Below are 19,323 nucleotides of genomic sequence, written 5' to 3'. Positions count from 1 at the left end.
CAGAAATTAATAATTTATGTAGTAGAGATTGAATAATTATCAAAACTATCGATTTAGTATATTCATTATTATTAGACCCAATTAAATAAATGTTCCGAGTTCAATAAAAGTTATATCGAGCAAGTCAGTCCACTCGGCGGCCTCTTTGGAACGCTACCTGTCAGTGATTCTTAATGTAAACAAGGAGCATGAAAGTGCAACTCTTATCTACTTGAATGGGGAACGACCAAAATCTCCCAAATTGTTGATCAAAATTTCAATTAAAGAACTTATTTCAAATCAACTGTAAAATCGGACATCATTGGTATCATTAATTGTTCTGCTTTAACTCAGATCACGCTAAAAACGCTATTTTTTCCAAGCCGGTCCAGCTTATGCGCATGCGCGTTTTCGAGTTGACTAACCGTTTGGCTCTTTGACATGGGCGGGATTTCCTTTTCTACATCCGTTGGGCGTTCCAATACCGCCTAGTTATTTTAATACCAGTGGTCCGTCTCGGGCTAAGCGGCCTTTGGCTCAATCGACAGCATTTCGATTAGTCCCTCGTATATTCAAACAAACAAAAAAAATAACGAAAACAAAAAAACATATCGTGGTTACATAACGAGGCACTGGGCCAGTATATAAAATATAATATATTATTTTTTCCTCGATTGACTGGGAACCTTTGGTAAGTCTGTGTGGTTTCCGGGAGACAGAAAACACGTTGCACACACGTGGACGTGTGAAATCAACGTGTTTGTGAAACTCTAAAACATAATTTTATAAATATCTATCAGATCGTCAGGGCATAATTCATGTATTTACACAGAGAGTGACAGAAATAATCACAGAGACTGAAAGTGACCGACAGTGGAAACATGAAGAAGAAGAAACAGATCGTAAAGAGGTTTGTCTTAATGCAATCTTACAAATTATATAAATTATAAAATCTATTGTAATATGATATGCTTACTATTGCATTAGTACTGTATTGGCACGATACGTACTGTCAAAGGTGCCAGGCATATTAATAATACGAACAACAACAACAACAGGTCTAATAACGATACAGAATGAATACTATTTTAATTAATCCTTGTGCGACCTTCGGGACATTTTTGTGTTAATGCCAACGCCATACATTTAGCCAAAGGTGTGTGTTTTTTGAGGGATTTTGATATTTCAACCTATAAAACACTGTGTACACACAATAGTTACACCCAGGACCTTCAGGACTAAAATGAAACCATTACAACTACAATATTTGATCTCCGTGCCATTAAAGCATAAAATCATGATTTATATGATATTCTGCTTTAATTCTGCAGCCCTGCTTCAAAATGTACATTTTTATTTTCTACCAGATGGCACCATTTTTCTCATGTTTAGTCTGTGGAGCAAATACAAGCTTTTCCCCTATTTTCTGTTTACTGTATTATAGAGTCCTGCAGGACAACTGAATACATGATGCGGATACAATTGTGTGTGTGTGTGTGTGTGTGTGTGTGTTGGTATGTCAGAGTGTTTTTTTTTTTTTTTTTGTATGTGTGTATTGAGAAATCTGTCATTTTAAAATGATTAAATCAAAGCTATATTACTAACTAGTAGTGAAAATGTTTAACTTTACCACTAAAAAGTACTGTGGTAGTACTATAGTGAATTAGACTGTAGTACTTAAATTTACCTTGATATTAAATTATTTCTTAATCAAATTCCATGCTATTTACATGCTTTAATATATTTAACTGGAAGAGTACCAAGGTATGACGTGATTCTTGTGGAAAACATGGAATTACTATGGTAGTTTTTTTGTCAGTGCTGTTTAATGTGTTGTTTTAACTGATATGTGATGTTTGTCATTGCAGTACTGACAGCACAGATGATGGACAGGCTGGAGATTACAGGATTGGTCAGGTGTCCGGCAGTCTGTTTCCAGATAAACTGAAATCTGGAGCTTTATCGTCTTTATTCTCCACATCATCATCAGCGAATACTTTAGTCTTCGTCCCTGCACCGAAAGTATGTTTATCACATGAGATATCCTCTATTATCAGACTGTCTGAAGTGCTTTTTTCCTAGCAGTTATCCATGTTTGTGTTTTTTCTCATCAGGCGGGCGCTAAAGTCCCGCCAGCAGCCACAGATTCCCCTCATGTGAAAAATAATGATCAGATTAAAAAACAGAAGACGATCCCAAAGACGTTGTCAGCAGCAGAGAAGAAGCTACAGGACAGGTGGGTCACTCCAGTTGTGTTTATGTAATGAGACGTGATTCCATAACACAGCGTTGCCACGGTCGGAAAACCTGGAAATATCAGGATTATTGCAACATATTTAGAGTGAAGCTTGCTCACAAGTCATAGTGATGCCCGATCTATGACCGCATTATTCATTCTTTTCCATTCAATCTTTTATTCGTGTAAGTCTTGGAAATGCATTGGTGAAAAAGTGGGGAACAATAATAATTGTGTTCAAATCGACAGAGAAAGCGCTTTACAGAACGCAGATGATGACGGACAGAATAGCGCAAAGAAAGTCAAACGCAAACATCCTGATGTTGATGATGCTACAGTGGAACAAGAGCGACCCGTCAAACGCAAGAAGAACATGGCAGTGGAGAGAATAAAGATGAGAAGAACCGTGTTTGTGGGAAATCTGCCGCCAAACTGCACAAAGAAGGTACTTCAGTTATGAAACATGACTTAATAAACAATCTTTAACTAAATATTGTGTAACTTTCCCTTTAAGTTACAGTTCACCCAAAAGAGTCTCTCATTTATTCACCCTCATGCTGCTACAGATGTGTATGACTTTCTTTCTTCTGCAGAACACAAATGAAGATTTTCAGAAGAATATTTTATCTCTGTAGGTCCATATATTACAAGTGAACGGTGACCAGAACTTTGAAGCTTCAAATAGCACATAAAGGCAGCATAAAAGTGATCCATAAGACTCCAATATAATTTAACTGTAAATGATGAGAATTTTCATTTTTGGGTGAATTATTTCTTTTAAATCCAGTATGTTACATGTTTGTTCTCATTTTGTCTTACAGATTCTTTTTTCCCTGTTCAAGCAGACGGGAGCTGTTGAGTCCGTGCGGTTTCGTTCAGTGGTGCGTCGTATAGTTTGTATAGATCTTTTTAATTTAGTGTAACTTTTCCATTTTAAGGTTAACCTGACCAGTGAGAGCAGATAAAAATGAGGCACGTTCTCATCAGCGTGATGTATAAACATGAAAGTAATAAATGTAAACATGTTGTTGTAATAGAGGTTTATTTCACAGGTTCGGGAAGATCCGACGATGTCTCTGAAAGTGGCGGCCATCCAGTGAGTATTGTGTCTCCTGGTTGAGCACATCATAAATGTACTGACACGGTTTACAGGCAAATACCAATTCATTTTGTCTGTTTACAGGAGGAAGGTCCATCCTAAAAAAACAAATATTAATGCTTACGTGGTCTTCAAAGAGGAAGATGGAGCAGCCAGTGCCCTAAAATTGTAACAGTTCCATAAAAACAAGATTATTCGCTTTAAAATGGGAAATTTGTAATTTATTTATGATAATTTTTTCTGTGCCGCTAATGGCACCAAACATAATTGATGTAAATATGTTAGACACATATGTGTGTGTGTATATTTATGTATGTATATGTTATATAATAATATTAAGGACACATTTCTAAGTGTATTTTAGCTCAGCTGGAATGTTGTCTTGATCAATCAGTATCCAGGAGAATGCATCTATCACTTTATATCATTGAATGTATTGATGAAGCATTCAAACGTTTGCAGGAATGGGCAGGAAATTCAGAATGGTTTTCATATCAGAGTAGATCGTGTCTCTCAGCAAACAGCGGTGAGTGTTGTAAATAATATTGTCTGATTTGAAATGTGTTCATTAAGTGAACAACTCAACGTTTGCCACATTTTGCCATTTTTCTTCGCAGCATGATCATAAAAGGTCCATATTTGTGGGCAATTTACCGTATGGTGAGTAACACGGTCTTTCTCTCGTCAGCTGAATGTCTCGTGTGATTCCACCGTTTGTGTAAAATGAAACTTGATTTGTGTGTGATTGCAGATATTATGGAGCTTCCGTTACGGCAGCACTTCGAGGAGTGTGGAAACGTGGAGGCTGTGCGGTTGGTGCGGGACAGAGAGTCTGGGATGGGAAAAGGGTTTGGATACATCCTGTTCAAGGTAAAAGTTCACAGAAAGAAAACTTTTAATAGAGCGCCACATTGTGAGGTAAAATAAAAAAGACTTTTCTCTGTAGAGAAATCGATTTTTAGCAATAAAAGCTTTAAAGACAGACCGTAGCATGAACTCCTACATTAAGAAGCAAAAGTACCGTTGATTTTCTCGATAGGCGATTTGATTATTTACAATGACTTATAAACCTCTAACCCTTGTGCGACTTTCGGGACATTTTTGTCTTTTACATTTTTGTTGTTTCAATCATTTTGGTTGTGTTGATGCCAACGGCATACATTTTGCCAAATGTGTGTATTTTTGGGGGAATTGTGATATTTTAACCTCAGTTCCTATAATCTATAATACACAGTGAACATAAAATAGTTACACTCAGGACCTTCAGGACTAAAATGTCCCCATTGAAACCATGAAATTGATCCCAGTGCCATTAAAGCATAAAATCATGAATTCTATGATATTATATTTTCATTCTGGAGCCCTGACTTCAAAATTTACATTTTTAATATTTTCCACCAGATGGCGCCACATTTTCCTCGTGTTTATCCTGTGGAGCAAATACAAGCTTTTCCCCTATTCACTGTATTATAGAGACCTGCAGGACAACTGAACACATGATGCAGATACAAGTGTGTGTGTGTGTGTGTGTGTGTGTGTGTGTGTGTGTGTGTGTGTGTGTGTGTGTGTGTGTGTGTTGGTATGGATGTCAGAGTGTGTTTTGTGTGTGTGTATTGAGAAATGTGTGTGTGGTATTATATAAACAAACTGGCATTTAAAGGGTAAAAATCCTGAAAATTAATTAATATTTGGTAGTTCTGATCAGGACTGATGTTGGTTAAAAAATAAAATATAATATTATTATGGCAGATTTTTGACGCAGACTGTTTGTCCTCTAAGGACCTCCGAGTAACCTTTAAATGGACGCAGAAGGGTTAACGACAGACCTATTGTGATATCTGTGGTTGTTAATTGATGGTAAATGCTTCTGTTGCAGTCATCAGTCCACTTATTTCAGCTTCTTTTTTAGAAAACATGTTTAAAAGTGAAATTGCTGTTGAAAACTACATTACCCATGATCCTGTGGGTGAAGTCCACCAGTCAGAGAATCGCAGCAAAACAAATAAAGCTCGCCAAAAGAGCTCTGCAGTCGCTCTCGCTACACTCTCAAACTACTTATAAATATTTTGCAGTACAATGAATCTATTGTTTTTATACTTATAATTAACTACTTTAAATCAATATTTGTATATTTTTTTTTATTGTTTTTATTTTGATTACAACATTCGCATTGCTTCATGGGATTGTAGTTCATTCCCGCATTAAAGTCATTAAGTACACAGTCGTGTATCTTTTGTCTTTTTGTCTGATTTTCAAATACATCTTTGCCTTGAAACAAAGTTAGCAATGCTGTGATTCAAGAGCTGGTCGGTTTGGTTCATGGTCCAAATGAATGTGAAAAACACTTCCGGAACTTTAAACTTTAAATATGTTGTATTATTTATATATATATATATACACAGTCTTGTTTGTTCGATTTTCGAATACTTTTTATGCAAGTTTGTAATTAGGCGTTAAACATCTTTATTGAAGGATATTTTGAAATGTGTATAAAGGAAAACAAGTCCAGAATCGAGGCCTCTGAAATAGCATGACGTGACCGTTGCGCTCTATTGCCTTGTTAATGATGTCATTAAAAATTTAATGAACCGTCCAATGTGACACAATATAGAAATATGTCTTCTGTTTCAGAGTCCAGATTCTGTCATGTTGGCGTTGAAACTCGATGGCTCCAAATTACAGGAGCGAAAGATCCGCGTGAAGCGATCTGTGAAGAAGGAAAAGGAGAAGAAAACGGCTCAAGGTCGACCTTTTGGAGGGAAACCTGCGACAGGAAGTGACAGAAGAGGAAACGGGGCAAAAGGAGGATTCAAAGGACCACAACAGGAAGGCAGAAATAAGACAGGAAGGAAGTTTATGAAAAGCACGGGCAAGAATCAAACATCGTCCTCTTTCAAAGGAGAAATGGCAGATCCGATGGCAAAAAAAGGCAAACGACCAAAAAAGAAATTTAAATTGAAGAAAAACAAAAGCTTTGTTAACATTTAATGCTTGTGGTTTATATCAGTTACTTCACACAGGATTCACATGTTGTGTCACTAAACTGCCAATAAAAGGTCTGTGATTGACAGTCTTGGGTAAGTTACTCTAAAAAAAGTATTTCATTACAATCTGCTTGTTACATCTTTTACAGTGTAATTACGTTACTGTACTAATTACTCTGTCTGTAAAGTAAATGCATTACTTATTACTTTTCTGAAACCTTGATCAACCTCGAACAGATGAAAAATACAAGGATAGACATGAAACTGTCCTTTCAGTTCTTTCAAATAAATCAAATAAATGATTCATGAACTGGCCAAAGAATTTAAAGGGGCAGCTTTAAATTAGAAAACAAATATTTTAACGCTAAACGATAAAGTTCGATTTTAAATTTTAAATTTCGTCAAAATTGTTTTTTTGTTTCCCGTGTGCTGTTTGACTGACAGGCAGCTTGTGTGCGTGTGACCCAAGATCTCTTGAGGTAATGCGCCTAAACTGTAAAATACGTGTTATTTTTTTACCCACCGCTATTCTGATAGGTCCCGCCTCCTGCGTTCGGATAATATTCAAATAAAATCCCTTTATTGTCACTCAACCGTATACACATGTGCAACAGTGAGTGAAAGCAAAGCATATGATGTCACATATAACAAACTTTCTTCTTTCCGGTACATTTATTCAGCCATTTACTTTTCATTAAAAGAAAAGCACTTTTTCTACTGTCGGAAAGACAAAGTGTTAGAAGTTATAGAATCGGTAACCATCCAATCAGAAGGCGTCTTCAAGCTAGTGGTGACGTATAGACTTTTGTCTAATCAGTTGACATCTAAAGCTGCGTTAACACTGCCAGCGACAAAACGTCCTCTTTTTTTAAAAAAAAATTATGTCTTTTTGTATTTACTTATTTTATTAGAAACGAGCCAGGGTTATACATATTCCACAATACTACAGATATATTTTACAATAATGCAAAGACATTATATTCATTACATAGTGCAGTGGGACAAACATCTCATTCATTTTCAATGAGAGCTGATGACTTCCGGCAACACGAGCAACGGTGAACTAATGTGGGCGTGTCCAGCGACGCGTCAAAGTTGAGAAACGTTTTAACTTTATGCAAATGAAGAGCGACTTTCGGGAGCGACAGCCAATACGAGAGAAAATATTAGAGCTCACGTGAAACTAATATTTTAATAATAATATGAATTGTAAAGAAACAGTGCTGTTATACTCCACACAATTCTAGCGACCGCCAGACACTGGCGACATGCAGTGATAAAGTGGCTGTCAGTGTGAACGCAGCTTTAAAATATCTATCGCGGGATTTGCCGTTATACGGATGGGTGGGAAAAACCGTGTAAAATACACTTCAAAATTCCGTGAAAATGCCGGTCTTTTTGAAGTACTAATGTAAACACAGCATTTATTTATAAAATACACATTAACAGCGGGGATGTATGAGAATTTAAGTGCAGCAGCAGCTGTTTCTAAATTAATAAACAGCAATAGGATAGTTCATTATATATATATATATATATATATATATATATATATATATATATATATATATATATATATATTCTGTCATAATTTACTCACCCTCATGTTTCCAAATCCCAGACAAACTGCTGAAAACTCCACAAAAACTTTTGCGGAACTTGTCATTCATAAAGTTTCTATGCATTGTATGTTTGTTTATGAAATATTTGGGCAAATTTCATGATGCGTTTAGTTACCAACAAGAATGTAGTACAGGTCCATTTAATAAATTTTTGCTGTTTAAATCCCTTCTGCAGAATTCCACAGATTTTCCCTAAAAATCAGCACAGAACATACTAAGAGTCTGCTGATTCTGTGTGCGCTCATAGGACTTCCTTTAATTTGTGGAGCACAAACGTTCGACAGCATTTGTTGCATACCACAAAAAATATTTTGACTCTTCCCTCCTTTTCTTTAAAAAAAGTAAACTTATAATTGTATAAAAGCACTTCCATTAATTCTTCTGTTAAACTCGTGTATTATTTCAGCTGTAAAGTTTACAGCGTTCATCATCATCATGGTAATAAAGTTGTATAATTGTCTGTATCTTCACACAGATGTGGTCAGTAAGTGATTTAATGACAGTAAAATCATGTTAACACACATATTGTTTATGTGTCGATACTTTTGAAACAGTATTTTAATGTTACAGATTAAACCCCATTGAATTCCATTGTAAGTGTGTCACTGGAACAGAGATTTGAGCTTTTATTAAAGAAAAGGAGGTACAAATCGAAATTAATTTGTGTGGTGATCAACATTATGACACAAATGCTGTCGACAGACTTAACTAATTGAACCCGGAATGTTCCTTTAAAATACTGTCATTGTTTGCTTTTCAGTTATACAGGTTTTGAACAACATCAGGCTGAGCAAATGATGAAAAAATGTTTTCATTTTTGGGTGAAGTACCCCCCTTAAATGCCGATCTCGTGTCATAATCTAAGTTCAGCACAATATTAATGGAGGCACAAATGATTTTGACACTTTTTGATGTGATACATTGATTTATCCATTTTATTTTAGGTAAAAAAAAAAAAAGTAATCTTCCCCTACAGGAAACCGAATCAAAGCACATTTAAAAGTGCCTCTAATATACCACAATATCACACAAGATGTCTGAGAATCTTTAGAAATAACTTCAGTTCATGAACGCAGATATATGTATGAATCACGCACTCGTTCGCTGGCTGTTGTCTGTGTCAGTAGATGACACTGTAAACATCCTGTCTATGAGAATCTAAGGCCGAGAGCAGGTGAACAATAACATTTTATAGATGCATTTCTGTTGTTGCATATTTCATTGTTTTGAGAACAAAACCAAAAAAAGCAATACTTTGTTAGTAAAATGAACAACAAAGGAAATATCGATGTTTGCAGTCATTCAAATACACTAAACGCGTCACCTCTTACAGACAAAACTGTAAATCTGTCAGCTACAGTTAGACGAGACTTCTAACACACAAACCCTTTAGAGATCAGATGTGTGCATTCAGTGTTTGATTTCAATGGATTTAAAGGGGCGGGACAAAGTGACTGTAGACTGAAAGCAGACAGGAAGTGATGTCATATGGAGGGAGGGTCAGAACATGTGCAAGTTTCGTCTATTCGATGTCATCGTCACTGACACTCTGAGCACTGATGATTCGCTGCAGGAGAGAAAAGAAATGTCAGATTTGTCATTATGAAGACTGAAAAACTGAATTTAATGAAACACTTAAAAATAACATCTGTGTTCGGAATAATGTACTCGTACTAGATCTTGTTTGTAATACAGTTTGAACTGTGTTTCTTCAAATTCGGCACTTTCATGTCCCAGGAACAGATTTTCATCAGGCCTCCGTTTATATTTGCTACTTTTTAAATGTCTTTTATGTCTAGATTTGATTGTTTTAGTCTTCAGACTGAAACATTCAATATTAAACTATGAAAATGCATGATAAAAATACACATTATTACATGTTTAAAATTCTGATCATTCAATCAGAGTAAAATAAACAGAAATAATGTAAATATTTAATGTGAGAAAATTATTTCTATTAAAATTGACGACTGTCCCACGAGTTATTTCCGCCACACCAAACAATTTTTCCCCTACTTAAGTGTACTTTTTAATCAAGTTGACAAAAGTGTGAGTGAAGAGCATACTTGAGATGAAATAAAACTAGAGGTAGACCCATATATTGGTTTTACCGATTAATCGGTGTCGATTGTTGCTTTTTAGAACTATTGATTATCGGCAGAAATCTACAGCGATAGTTTTTTCTTCATTTCAAAATAAGAGCTCCCAGTGTGATTCAGGCTTATTTATACTTAAGTCTCTTGTTATGCACCAAAGCTTCATGTTTTTCTGGTTATTTTGGTTGAATTATAAACTGCAGCTGGGATTTTATTCATTTTGGACTTTTTTTTGCCTGTCATAGTAAAGACATTTTTGGACATTTTAGAAATACATTTTATAAACTATTGGCCAATTAATCAGTTATCAGCCTCAAAACAATGATAAATCAAGGGAAATATCACTTTTGATATTTTTGGCCGTCATTTCCAAAAAAAGAGTGAAAAATTTGAAAAAGACATCAAATGTTAGCTATAAATTAGCCATAGCAAGAAAAAGGAGTCGATAATTTTATTTGAAAAGTGTTAAAAACATAATTTCCTGCTATGTATGCCGTGATTATACGGTTTCACTATTAACTGCGATTAAAAATGTCACGGTTAATTTAACAGCAAGAATTTACAATCCACGGTTAAAAAGCTTTATTAAGATGTTACAAAAATAATATATATAAGAGTAATTCGTAAGATTTTGTAAGCCTAAATGTGAAACCCTTGTGCCTGTGTCGGTACTGGAGCTGTTGCTATGGTTACAGATGGTGGCCGAGCGGTGCTTGACCAGGGACTGAACGTGAACTTTCAACTGAAGCTTAAACAAACAAAATCCAAAATATAACAGAGGAATTCGATCAGCCAGACTCATATACATAAAGCATCTGTTTGGCAGCATTTAAATGACTGACTGAAGACGGCGAATGTAAACGATGCAGACAGAAGTCACAGAAAGATACACGTCCTACAATTGGGACAGGATGCTCCACTAATCGTCCAACAACAAACCTGAATATTATTATCTGTGATCATAAATTGATGAATTAAAAGATGTTTAAGCGTGCGGTGCATTTTAGTAGACACATTAAATAAATGTTTGAACCAGACTTTACTTTCTAGAAGTCCACAGTGATGAAAGTGCCTGAAGTTGAAGAAACACCATTAAATGTTCATTGCTGCACACTGTTTCACATACTATTTATACACTGTGCAGTATAGCGAACATAAATTGAGTTTGTGCATCTTAATTAAATGTCTAAATATTAATCTCCACGTGTGTTGCTTCAAGGAAGAGTGAAAAACAGCCGATCCACAGCAAGTAAACACGTTTTTAGACACATAATCAGGGAGTCAGCTCTGGGCGGCACGCACGCACGCGCGCACGCACACACACACACACACACACACACACACACACACACACACACACTCTCTGTTCGCTGACAGTCTGATGCAGTTTTTACATCGCAATCTACAATCAGAATGCCTGAATTAATAGGCAACCCACCTGACTGATAGTGGGCAGTTTGGTGAGGAGCATCTGGAAGACTGGAGGAGGAAGAGTTTGCTGCAGGACCTGCAGGAGCTGCTGCGGCTGACCGCACACGGCGATCGCATTGGTCAGGTGATCCACACCCTTCTCATAGTCTCCTGAGAGAGAGAGAGAGTTAGTACTTCTGAATGAAGCAAATGAGTGTGTTTGAGAGAGTGATATCTCACCCTGTGCCAGCAGCTCTTCTCCAAGTTGAATCTCCTCCAGGAAGAACTTCTGCACGGCTTCTGCGTCCTTTAAGTCTGGTAACTAAACAAACATACAAGCACAACACATTTCTTTTTAAAAACTCTGGGAACAACATATGATGCAGCAATATTTCAATTCATTATTCACTACATCAAGAAAAGAGCAATTTATCTTAACAGTCTCAGAATGTGTGATGGCCCATTAATCAGTAGGAATGAATCGATACGAACATTGTTGGCCGATACCAATTTTAACAAAAAACCCATAGACCATCCAGTGCCTCTTTCTGTTACATTTCATTATTTATATTTGTGTGTCTGTTTTGACATTATTATTTGCAACCCAATCCTCAGTTTTCATTATTTGTTTATTTTTTCAAATGAACATGGATTGGCTCTGTTGAACACATGACAGGCCACAATGTTGACAGTGCCACTGTGAAACACAAACCCAAGATAGAAAAGATTATAAATGTGATAACATGACAAACAGTTGAGGAAAAGGGATACTCTGCCCTTCTGCAGTTTTGAACAACAGAACTAACATTTGACATCTTATGAAAGACCATTTTACTCGTATGAACTTATAACCGATGGCTTTAATTTGTTCAATAATTGGCTGAAACACCACAGAATCCCTAATTATAAGTGTTGCAAACCATGTCCAAGCAATTTCATTTCATAAATAACTAAACATTACTATCATCAAAACACTGATAAAGATGTATTCAGACTAAATTTCAGACGATTAGGCAAGACATAAAATTAAATGTAAACATTTTAATGTAAAATCTTTTAACATCCAAAATAATGGACAATTTACCCATGTCAATTTCAAATGTATTTATGAAGATAAAATCAAGATGCGAAATATTGCAATACTGATGGACTGATGCTGTCCGATGATATTTATTCACATGACATCCTTGATTCACATCTAACTGCCTATAAACATTTTAAAATAACATATAAAGTAAATCTTCATATCATATAGTTTTTGCTCTTCTGTTTCTAACAGCTGTCAAATCTAGTTCAAGTTTAACTCAAAGTTTGTTTTGATAAATTACCTTGAATAATCCATCTTTCTCATGAACTGCTTTCTGCTTTCTCCTTCCTGTAACATCACATTCATTAACTCCTTCATTCATTCAACAATGAGTCAAAAACAGCAAAAATTCAGTCACATCAGATTCTGTTGAAAGTATTTCAAAACTTTCAATAACAGTTTGGATGTCATTATTGTAATCACAGACCGTAAGAACTACACAGTTCACATTTTTACTTATCGGTGTAAATCAAACATAATATTATTCCAAATGAAACCTCAATAATGACACACAGACACACAGTTATAGACAGATAGATATTTCTCGTCTCACGTTCTCTGAGTTTGTTCTTGTAGTTCGGGTCGCTTCGTCTCTTTCTGTCGAAATAAATGCAGTAACCGACAAACAGCGCCGCGCCCACACCAGCCGCGAGAGTGCTACTCCGTCCGCCCATCATCACGACACAGAAACGACAGTAAAATTACACGACACAATAATAGTAATATAAGAATAAGAATAAAGATCAGATTGACTGCATGACCCTCACACAACCACACACGAGGAAAGACCCCAGTGACGTCAAATCCTGTGACAGTTGAGACGCCGCTCTCTTCCGCCTGATCAAAATTACACAATCGCACTTTGAATCTCAAATTATTTTAAAAAAGGTAAGAATATGGTATATAGTAAGAATGATAAAAAATAAATTAGCAACAGAACAATTTCACACTTCATTTATTTAGCGCACAAACGTTATTTGAACATGTCAACAGCAGATGGTAGTAGTGATCCACAGATGAATCACAAACAGCGCTCAAACTAGCTGTTTTAAGGGATAGTTCACCCAAAATAACAATTCTCTCATCATTTACTCACACTCATGCTGTCCCAGATGTGTTTGACTTTCTTTCTTCTGAAGAACACAAATTAAGATTTTTTGAATAATATTTATACTCTGTTGGTCCATACAACGCAAGTGAATGATGACCAGAATTTTTAAGCTCCAAAAAGCACACAAAGGCAGCATAAATGTAATCCATAAGACTCTTCTGCATGAGTTGTTGCACGGGGGGTGCGTGCGCGAGAGGAGAGGGACAGACGCTGTGCATGGTACTGCCTGCTCTGTTTTGTCTGTAGTGCTCTGTCAGAGTCCATTTGCTCCGCGACATTATCACTGCATTAGAAAAGGGATGTGTGGCATGAGAGCATGAGAACAGTGTCAATTGTGTGAATCTCACACTCAGTGCATGAGAGTTGGCAGCCCTGTTTAAGTCGTTTTTTTTTTACCATAAATCTCCACTTTCACTATCACATTCTTCTTTTGTTTTTGTCAATTCTCATTCTTCATGCATATCGCCAACTACTGGGCAAGGAGGAGTGTTATAGTAAAAAAAGACTTTACTATTGATATGTTTCTCAGCTTTTGTTCACCGTTCACTAATGGACTTAGCTGAGATATACCTCTTCATTTGTGTTCTGCAGAAGAAAGAAAGTCATACACATCTGGCATGCATGAGGGTGAGTAAATGATGAGAGAATTTTCATTTTTGGGTGAACTGTCCCTTTAATTCCTTTGAATGATCTTTGAAGTGCTGTAGCAAATATGCTTCTGTGATGAGTTCCTCTGTTTTGAATCAGTGTTGGGGACTTTACTTTGAATTGAAACTGTTTAAATATGGTGGCCCAGGGGTGTACAACACAACAGAATTTGCTAAGCAACAAAAGAGTATATAATTTCAGTACATTCTGTTGTGTTGAGCACACCTGGGCCACTGTATTATATAATTTATCCGATTATGATTATGATTTATCCGTATCCGATTATATAGTTTATCATTTAATTAGAGCCGGAGGGTTTTCTGGCACAAAAACATGAGCTTTTTTTAATGAACTGATCTCAATTATTTGAACTGATAAATTTAGACTAAATACAACTTAAAGAGAAAACAAAATACAAACAAATTTGTAAAAGAAAACATTGTATAAATAGCATTTAATAAAATATTTGACAATAAAAAAGAAGACTGCGCAGGATCCAGGGACTCAAATTGAATTGTTTTTTAATCTGAATCACATGAACAGTCTGAACAAACATTTGAGAGACGTTGGCCATTTAGGAAGAGCCGACTCACTAGAAATGTGACATTTAAAACAGAGGCGTAGCGTTCGGCCGCACTACACTGCTACTTGTTGGAAAAAGTAACTGGATACTGGAAAAGCTGCACTACTTTTATAAGACTGCTGAACTAAAAATATAGTTTCGGTTTGTAACATCGCTACTTTTTGTTAGTCATTGCCAAACACTGCATTTAATATATTTATTTCTACTCCATTAGGCCTGTACAGTGATGGATATAGTGTCTCTGCAGACAAGTGACCTGAAGCTGTCAGATATCTGCATTCAATGACTCTGAGTACATAATAGGAAGTGATTTTATGAAAAAACTAAATCACCTCTTATAATATTGAACTTGCGTAACACTTCCCAAAACATTAAAACGTATTATTATTATTGTTATTCATGTAATTATGTGTTGAATGTTGGTTTGATTTTATTGCTAACAGCAGAAGTTGATCAGATTGAGAATATATTTCATAGTATTTTGACATAACATATGACTTTACTAAAAACTATAATTTTTATTTTATTTAATGTTCCATGTCAATAGCATAATTTTGGACATGTTGTCCAAAAATGACTTTGAATTTTAGGTGACATATGTTGTCGTAAAGAATGATGTTATGAAATACAAATGAGACTCAAACGCAACAGAATGTATCTGACAAACCGTGTTTACACACATCTGCTCATGTGAGGCGCTGGTCTGCTGTCAATATGTGCAGCTGCTGCGGTCGCAGTTTACGAAAGCCAAGAGACTGGATGCATGTCGTCATCTAGCACATGCTGCATGTGTGTGTTTGTTCTGTCTGTCAGACTTAGTAAAGTGTGTGTGTGTGTGTGTGTGTGTGTGTGTGTGTGTGTGTGTGTGTATGTGTGTGTATGTGTCAACTGTGACTGGTCTGTTTCTGGTGTCTGCATTCATGCACAGGCCTGCAGCTTGAAAGCGCATATGTGCGTTCTGTCATCTACAGTATGTCTGGACATATAACACACACACACACACACAAACACACACACATTCATGTATCAGGGATGTGCGTCATTCATGCCTTTTAAATTTAAATTAAATTCCTGAACTGAAGCTGAAACAAGAATTGTAATTCAAATTTCAGTAGAATTAAGTGAAATCAAATGATTTATATTTGAACTTGAGTGAACTTGAACCTCAAATGCTTAGAAGAAGCTCATGAGTTGACAGTAAATGTGGTGTTTTGGCTGATGCATGTTGTGGTCTCTGAGGCCTCACCCTTCATCTCTTTAGAGACAAAAGTGTAATTATTTTTACCCCAAACTGCAGCTGTAATTGTATTTTTTTGTAAAGCTTTGGCAAGTGTAGCATGGGATTCCAGCCAGGAGACAACGACTGAAAAAATCTGTTATTACGACTGGAATAAAATACACCACGACTTGAGCTGCTGCCCAGAAACAGCCGACCAAAGCCTTTATGGCAGCAGAGTCTGTATTTTCCATGAACCCAGAGTTTTCTGATGTCATCCCATGTGTTTTCAAGGAGAAACACGTAGTGGAACCTGGAATGGTGTGATGTAGGCCACGTCCAAGCAGAGCGAGGCCTTTTTCATCTTCATACCAGGAAAATTCAGTCTGAGCAGGTAACTGAGGTTTGGAACAAGGCAGCCAGTTTCTAGCCGGATCTAACTGGTCATTACTTGGTCCAAACTGGTTTCAAGCTGGATCTAAATGGTCATTACTTGGTCCAAACTGGTTTCTTGCTGGATCTAACTGGTCATTACTTGGTCCAAACTAGTTTCACGCTGGATCTAAATGGTAATTACTTGGTCCAAACTGGTTTCTAGCTGGATCTAACTGGTCATTACTTGGTCCAAACTGGTTCCTAGCTGGATCTAACTGGTCATTACTTGGTCCAAACTGGTTTCTAGCTGGATCTAACTTGTCATTACTTGGTCCAAACTGGTTTCTAGCTGGATCTAAATGGTCATTACTTGGTCCAAACTGGTTTCTAGCTGGATCTAACTGGTCATTACTTGGTCCAAACTAGTTTCAAGCTGGATCTAAATGGTCATTACTTGGTCCAAACTGGTTTCTAGCTGGATCTAACTGGTCATTACTTGGTCCAAACTAGTTTCAAGCTGGATCTAACTGGTCATTACTTGGTCCAAACTAGTTTCTAGCTGGATCTAACTGGTCATTACTTGGTCCAAACTAGTTTCAAGCTGGATCTAACTGGTCATTACTTGGTCCAAACTAGTTTCTAGCTGGATCTAACTGGTCATTACTTGGTCCAAACTAGTTTCTAGCTGGATCTAACTGGTCATTACTTGGTCCAAACTAGTTTCTAGCTGGATCTAAATGGTCATTACTTGGTCCAAACTAGTTTCAAGCTGGATCTAACTGGTCATTACTTGGTCCAAACTAGTTTCTAGCTGGATCTAACTGGTCATTACTTGGTCCAAACTAGTTTCTAGCTGGATCTAACTGGTCATTACTTGGTCCAAACTAGTTTCAAGCTGGATCTAACTGGTCATTACTTGGTCCAAACTAGTTTCTAGCTGGATCTAAATGGTCATTACTTGGTCCAAACTAGTTTCAAGCTGGATCTAACTGGTCATTACTTGGTCCAAACTAGTTTCTAGCTGGATCTAAATGGTCATTACTTGGTCCAAACTAGTTTCAAGCTGGATCTAACTGGTCATTACTTGGTCCAAACTAGTTTCTAGCTGGATCTAACTGGTCATTACTTGGTCCAAACTAGTTTCTAGCTGGATCTAACTGGTCATTACTTGGTCCAAACTAATTTCTAGCTGGATCTAACTGGTCATTACTTGGTCCAAACTGGTTTCTAGCTGGATCTAACTGGTCATTACTTGGTCCAAACTAGTTTCAAGCTGGATCTAACTGGTCATTACTTGGTCCAAACTAGTTTCTAGCTAGATCTAACTGGTCATTACTTGGTCCAAACTGGTTTCTAGCTGGATCTAACTGGTCATTACTTGGTCCAAACTGGTTTCTAGCTGGTTTTAGCTGGTCATTACCTGTTCCCAGCTTGTTTCTTTAAAAAAAATCTCCAGTTTTATATTGTTATATTTATTTTAAATTCTGTTTGTTGACTCGTTGTTTCCTATGGGAATAAAGTTGTACCTTTTTATATGAGACAAGTTGCGCAATATCTTATGATTTCATCATCTCGTACAAATGATTGTGAGTTGTAATGATGTTGGGATTTTCTAACTGGGTAAGGTGGGGTTCAAAAAGAAGGCCAGATTGAAATTGTGTTAGAGAGGATAGAAAGTGCAGACAGCTCTTGTGTTTGTGTTTCTTTGGCTGAAGGACTCCATAAAGTCCCTGCGGTCTGGTTCTTGGCCCTGAGTTCTGCTGCAGCGATTTTTACAGTTAGAAAATAGTGGCTGTATCAAAAAGCTGGAATAAGCTGCCTTCATAGGCTGTATACGGAGGTAGGGAGTCATCTAGGCACAACCAAATTCAAATTGCATCACATGCTGTCAACTTAAATGTTTTTGAAGGCAGTATCAGCCTCACTTGAATTTTTATTCGAGGACTTTAGACCTGATGTTTTGTTGCCTTAGAAGTCAGTCTGAAACCAGCTTTCTTAAAAGGAACCACCACACAAAAGCACTTCCTGTGAAGTCATTGATGGACTTCCATCTTACATTTTGGACACACATATTATCTCTTTGTTAAAAATCCCTCTGTCCAATCACAAAGGGCAGCACCTGGTAACTGAAGCAGAAAGTCAAACATCTGCCGCTCATCTCTGCTCAGAGCCGGAAAAAACCTGAATGTATTTAACAATTGTGATTTTGTAAGTGTGTGTTTAAACAAATGTGTTTTTTGACATGTTGAATTGCAAAAATGAAAATGAAAGTGTGAGAAGATATGCGTCAGTAGGGGTAGCTGCTGCATCAGGCACACACACACACACACACACACACACACACACACACACACACACACACACACATGTTGTGTTTCCATGTTTTATGGGGACTTTCCATAGACATAATGGTTTTTATACTGTACAAACTTTATATTCTATCCCCTAAACCTAACCCTACCCCTAAACCTAACCCTCACAGAAAACATTCTGCATTTTTACATTTTCAAAAAACATAATTTAGTATGATGTATAAGCTGTTTTCCTCATGGGGACCGACAAAATGTCCCCACAAGGTCAAAAATTTTTGGTTTTACTATCCTTATGGGGACATTTGGTCTCCACAAAGTGATAAATACACGCTCACACACACACACACACACACACACACACACACACACACACACACACTTTCATTGACAGAAACAACAATATCCATATAAGTTACATGAGAGAAGTGAAAACATATAACAACGTTTTTTATATTTCTTGGATGTTTTTTACCTTAAAATTTATGAATGGTTTTTGCCCATGCAAAACTCACTACCTTGATGTTAGGTGTGTTTTGAGTAGTAGCTAGGACATTCCAAGATGGTT

The 19,323-nt window shown here is 36.7% G+C and overlaps 2 protein-coding genes across 3 annotated transcripts; one reads left to right on the top strand and one right to left on the bottom strand.

Annotated features, from left to right (window-relative positions):
• Positions 1-695: 695 nt before the first annotated feature.
• Positions 696-6,384, top strand: rbm34 (RNA binding motif protein 34). Of its 2 annotated transcripts, none has more exons than XM_052111159.1 (11): positions 696-889; positions 1,848-2,001; positions 2,094-2,215; positions 2,465-2,660; positions 3,037-3,096; positions 3,268-3,311; positions 3,399-3,482; positions 3,777-3,840; positions 3,932-3,974; positions 4,066-4,184; positions 5,946-6,384. In XM_052111159.1, exons 1-11 carry the CDS (start codon positions 861-863, stop codon positions 6,300-6,302), a joined length of 1,272 nt encoding a protein of 423 aa, XP_051967119.1. In that variant the 5' UTR covers positions 696-860; the 3' UTR covers positions 6,303-6,384. The 2 variants fall into 2 exon arrangements, with proteins under 2 accessions (XP_051967119.1, XP_051967118.1); XM_052111158.1 differs by having other exon boundaries at positions 1,845-2,001.
• Positions 6,385-8,811: 2,427 nt separating this feature from the next.
• Positions 8,812-13,305, bottom strand: LOC127632542 (mitochondrial import receptor subunit TOM20 homolog B-like). The gene is made up of 5 exons (XM_052111170.1): positions 13,067-13,305; positions 12,755-12,801; positions 11,667-11,748; positions 11,455-11,597; positions 8,812-9,487 (listed from the first exon to the last, which is right to left on the bottom strand). The coding sequence occupies exons 1-5, from the start codon at positions 13,188-13,190 to the stop codon at positions 9,443-9,445; spliced, it is 441 nt and encodes a 146-aa protein (XP_051967130.1). The 5' UTR covers positions 13,191-13,305; the 3' UTR covers positions 8,812-9,442.
• Between the last annotated feature and the right edge of the window lie 6,018 nt (positions 13,306-19,323).

The sequence above is a fragment of the Xyrauchen texanus genome, chromosome 39, assembly GCF_025860055.1.
Source record: "Xyrauchen texanus isolate HMW12.3.18 chromosome 39, RBS_HiC_50CHRs, whole genome shotgun sequence".
In the NCBI taxonomy this organism is placed as follows: Eukaryota; Metazoa; Chordata; class Actinopteri; order Cypriniformes; family Catostomidae; genus Xyrauchen; species Xyrauchen texanus.
This window is presented reverse-complemented; position numbering and strand designations above follow the sequence as displayed.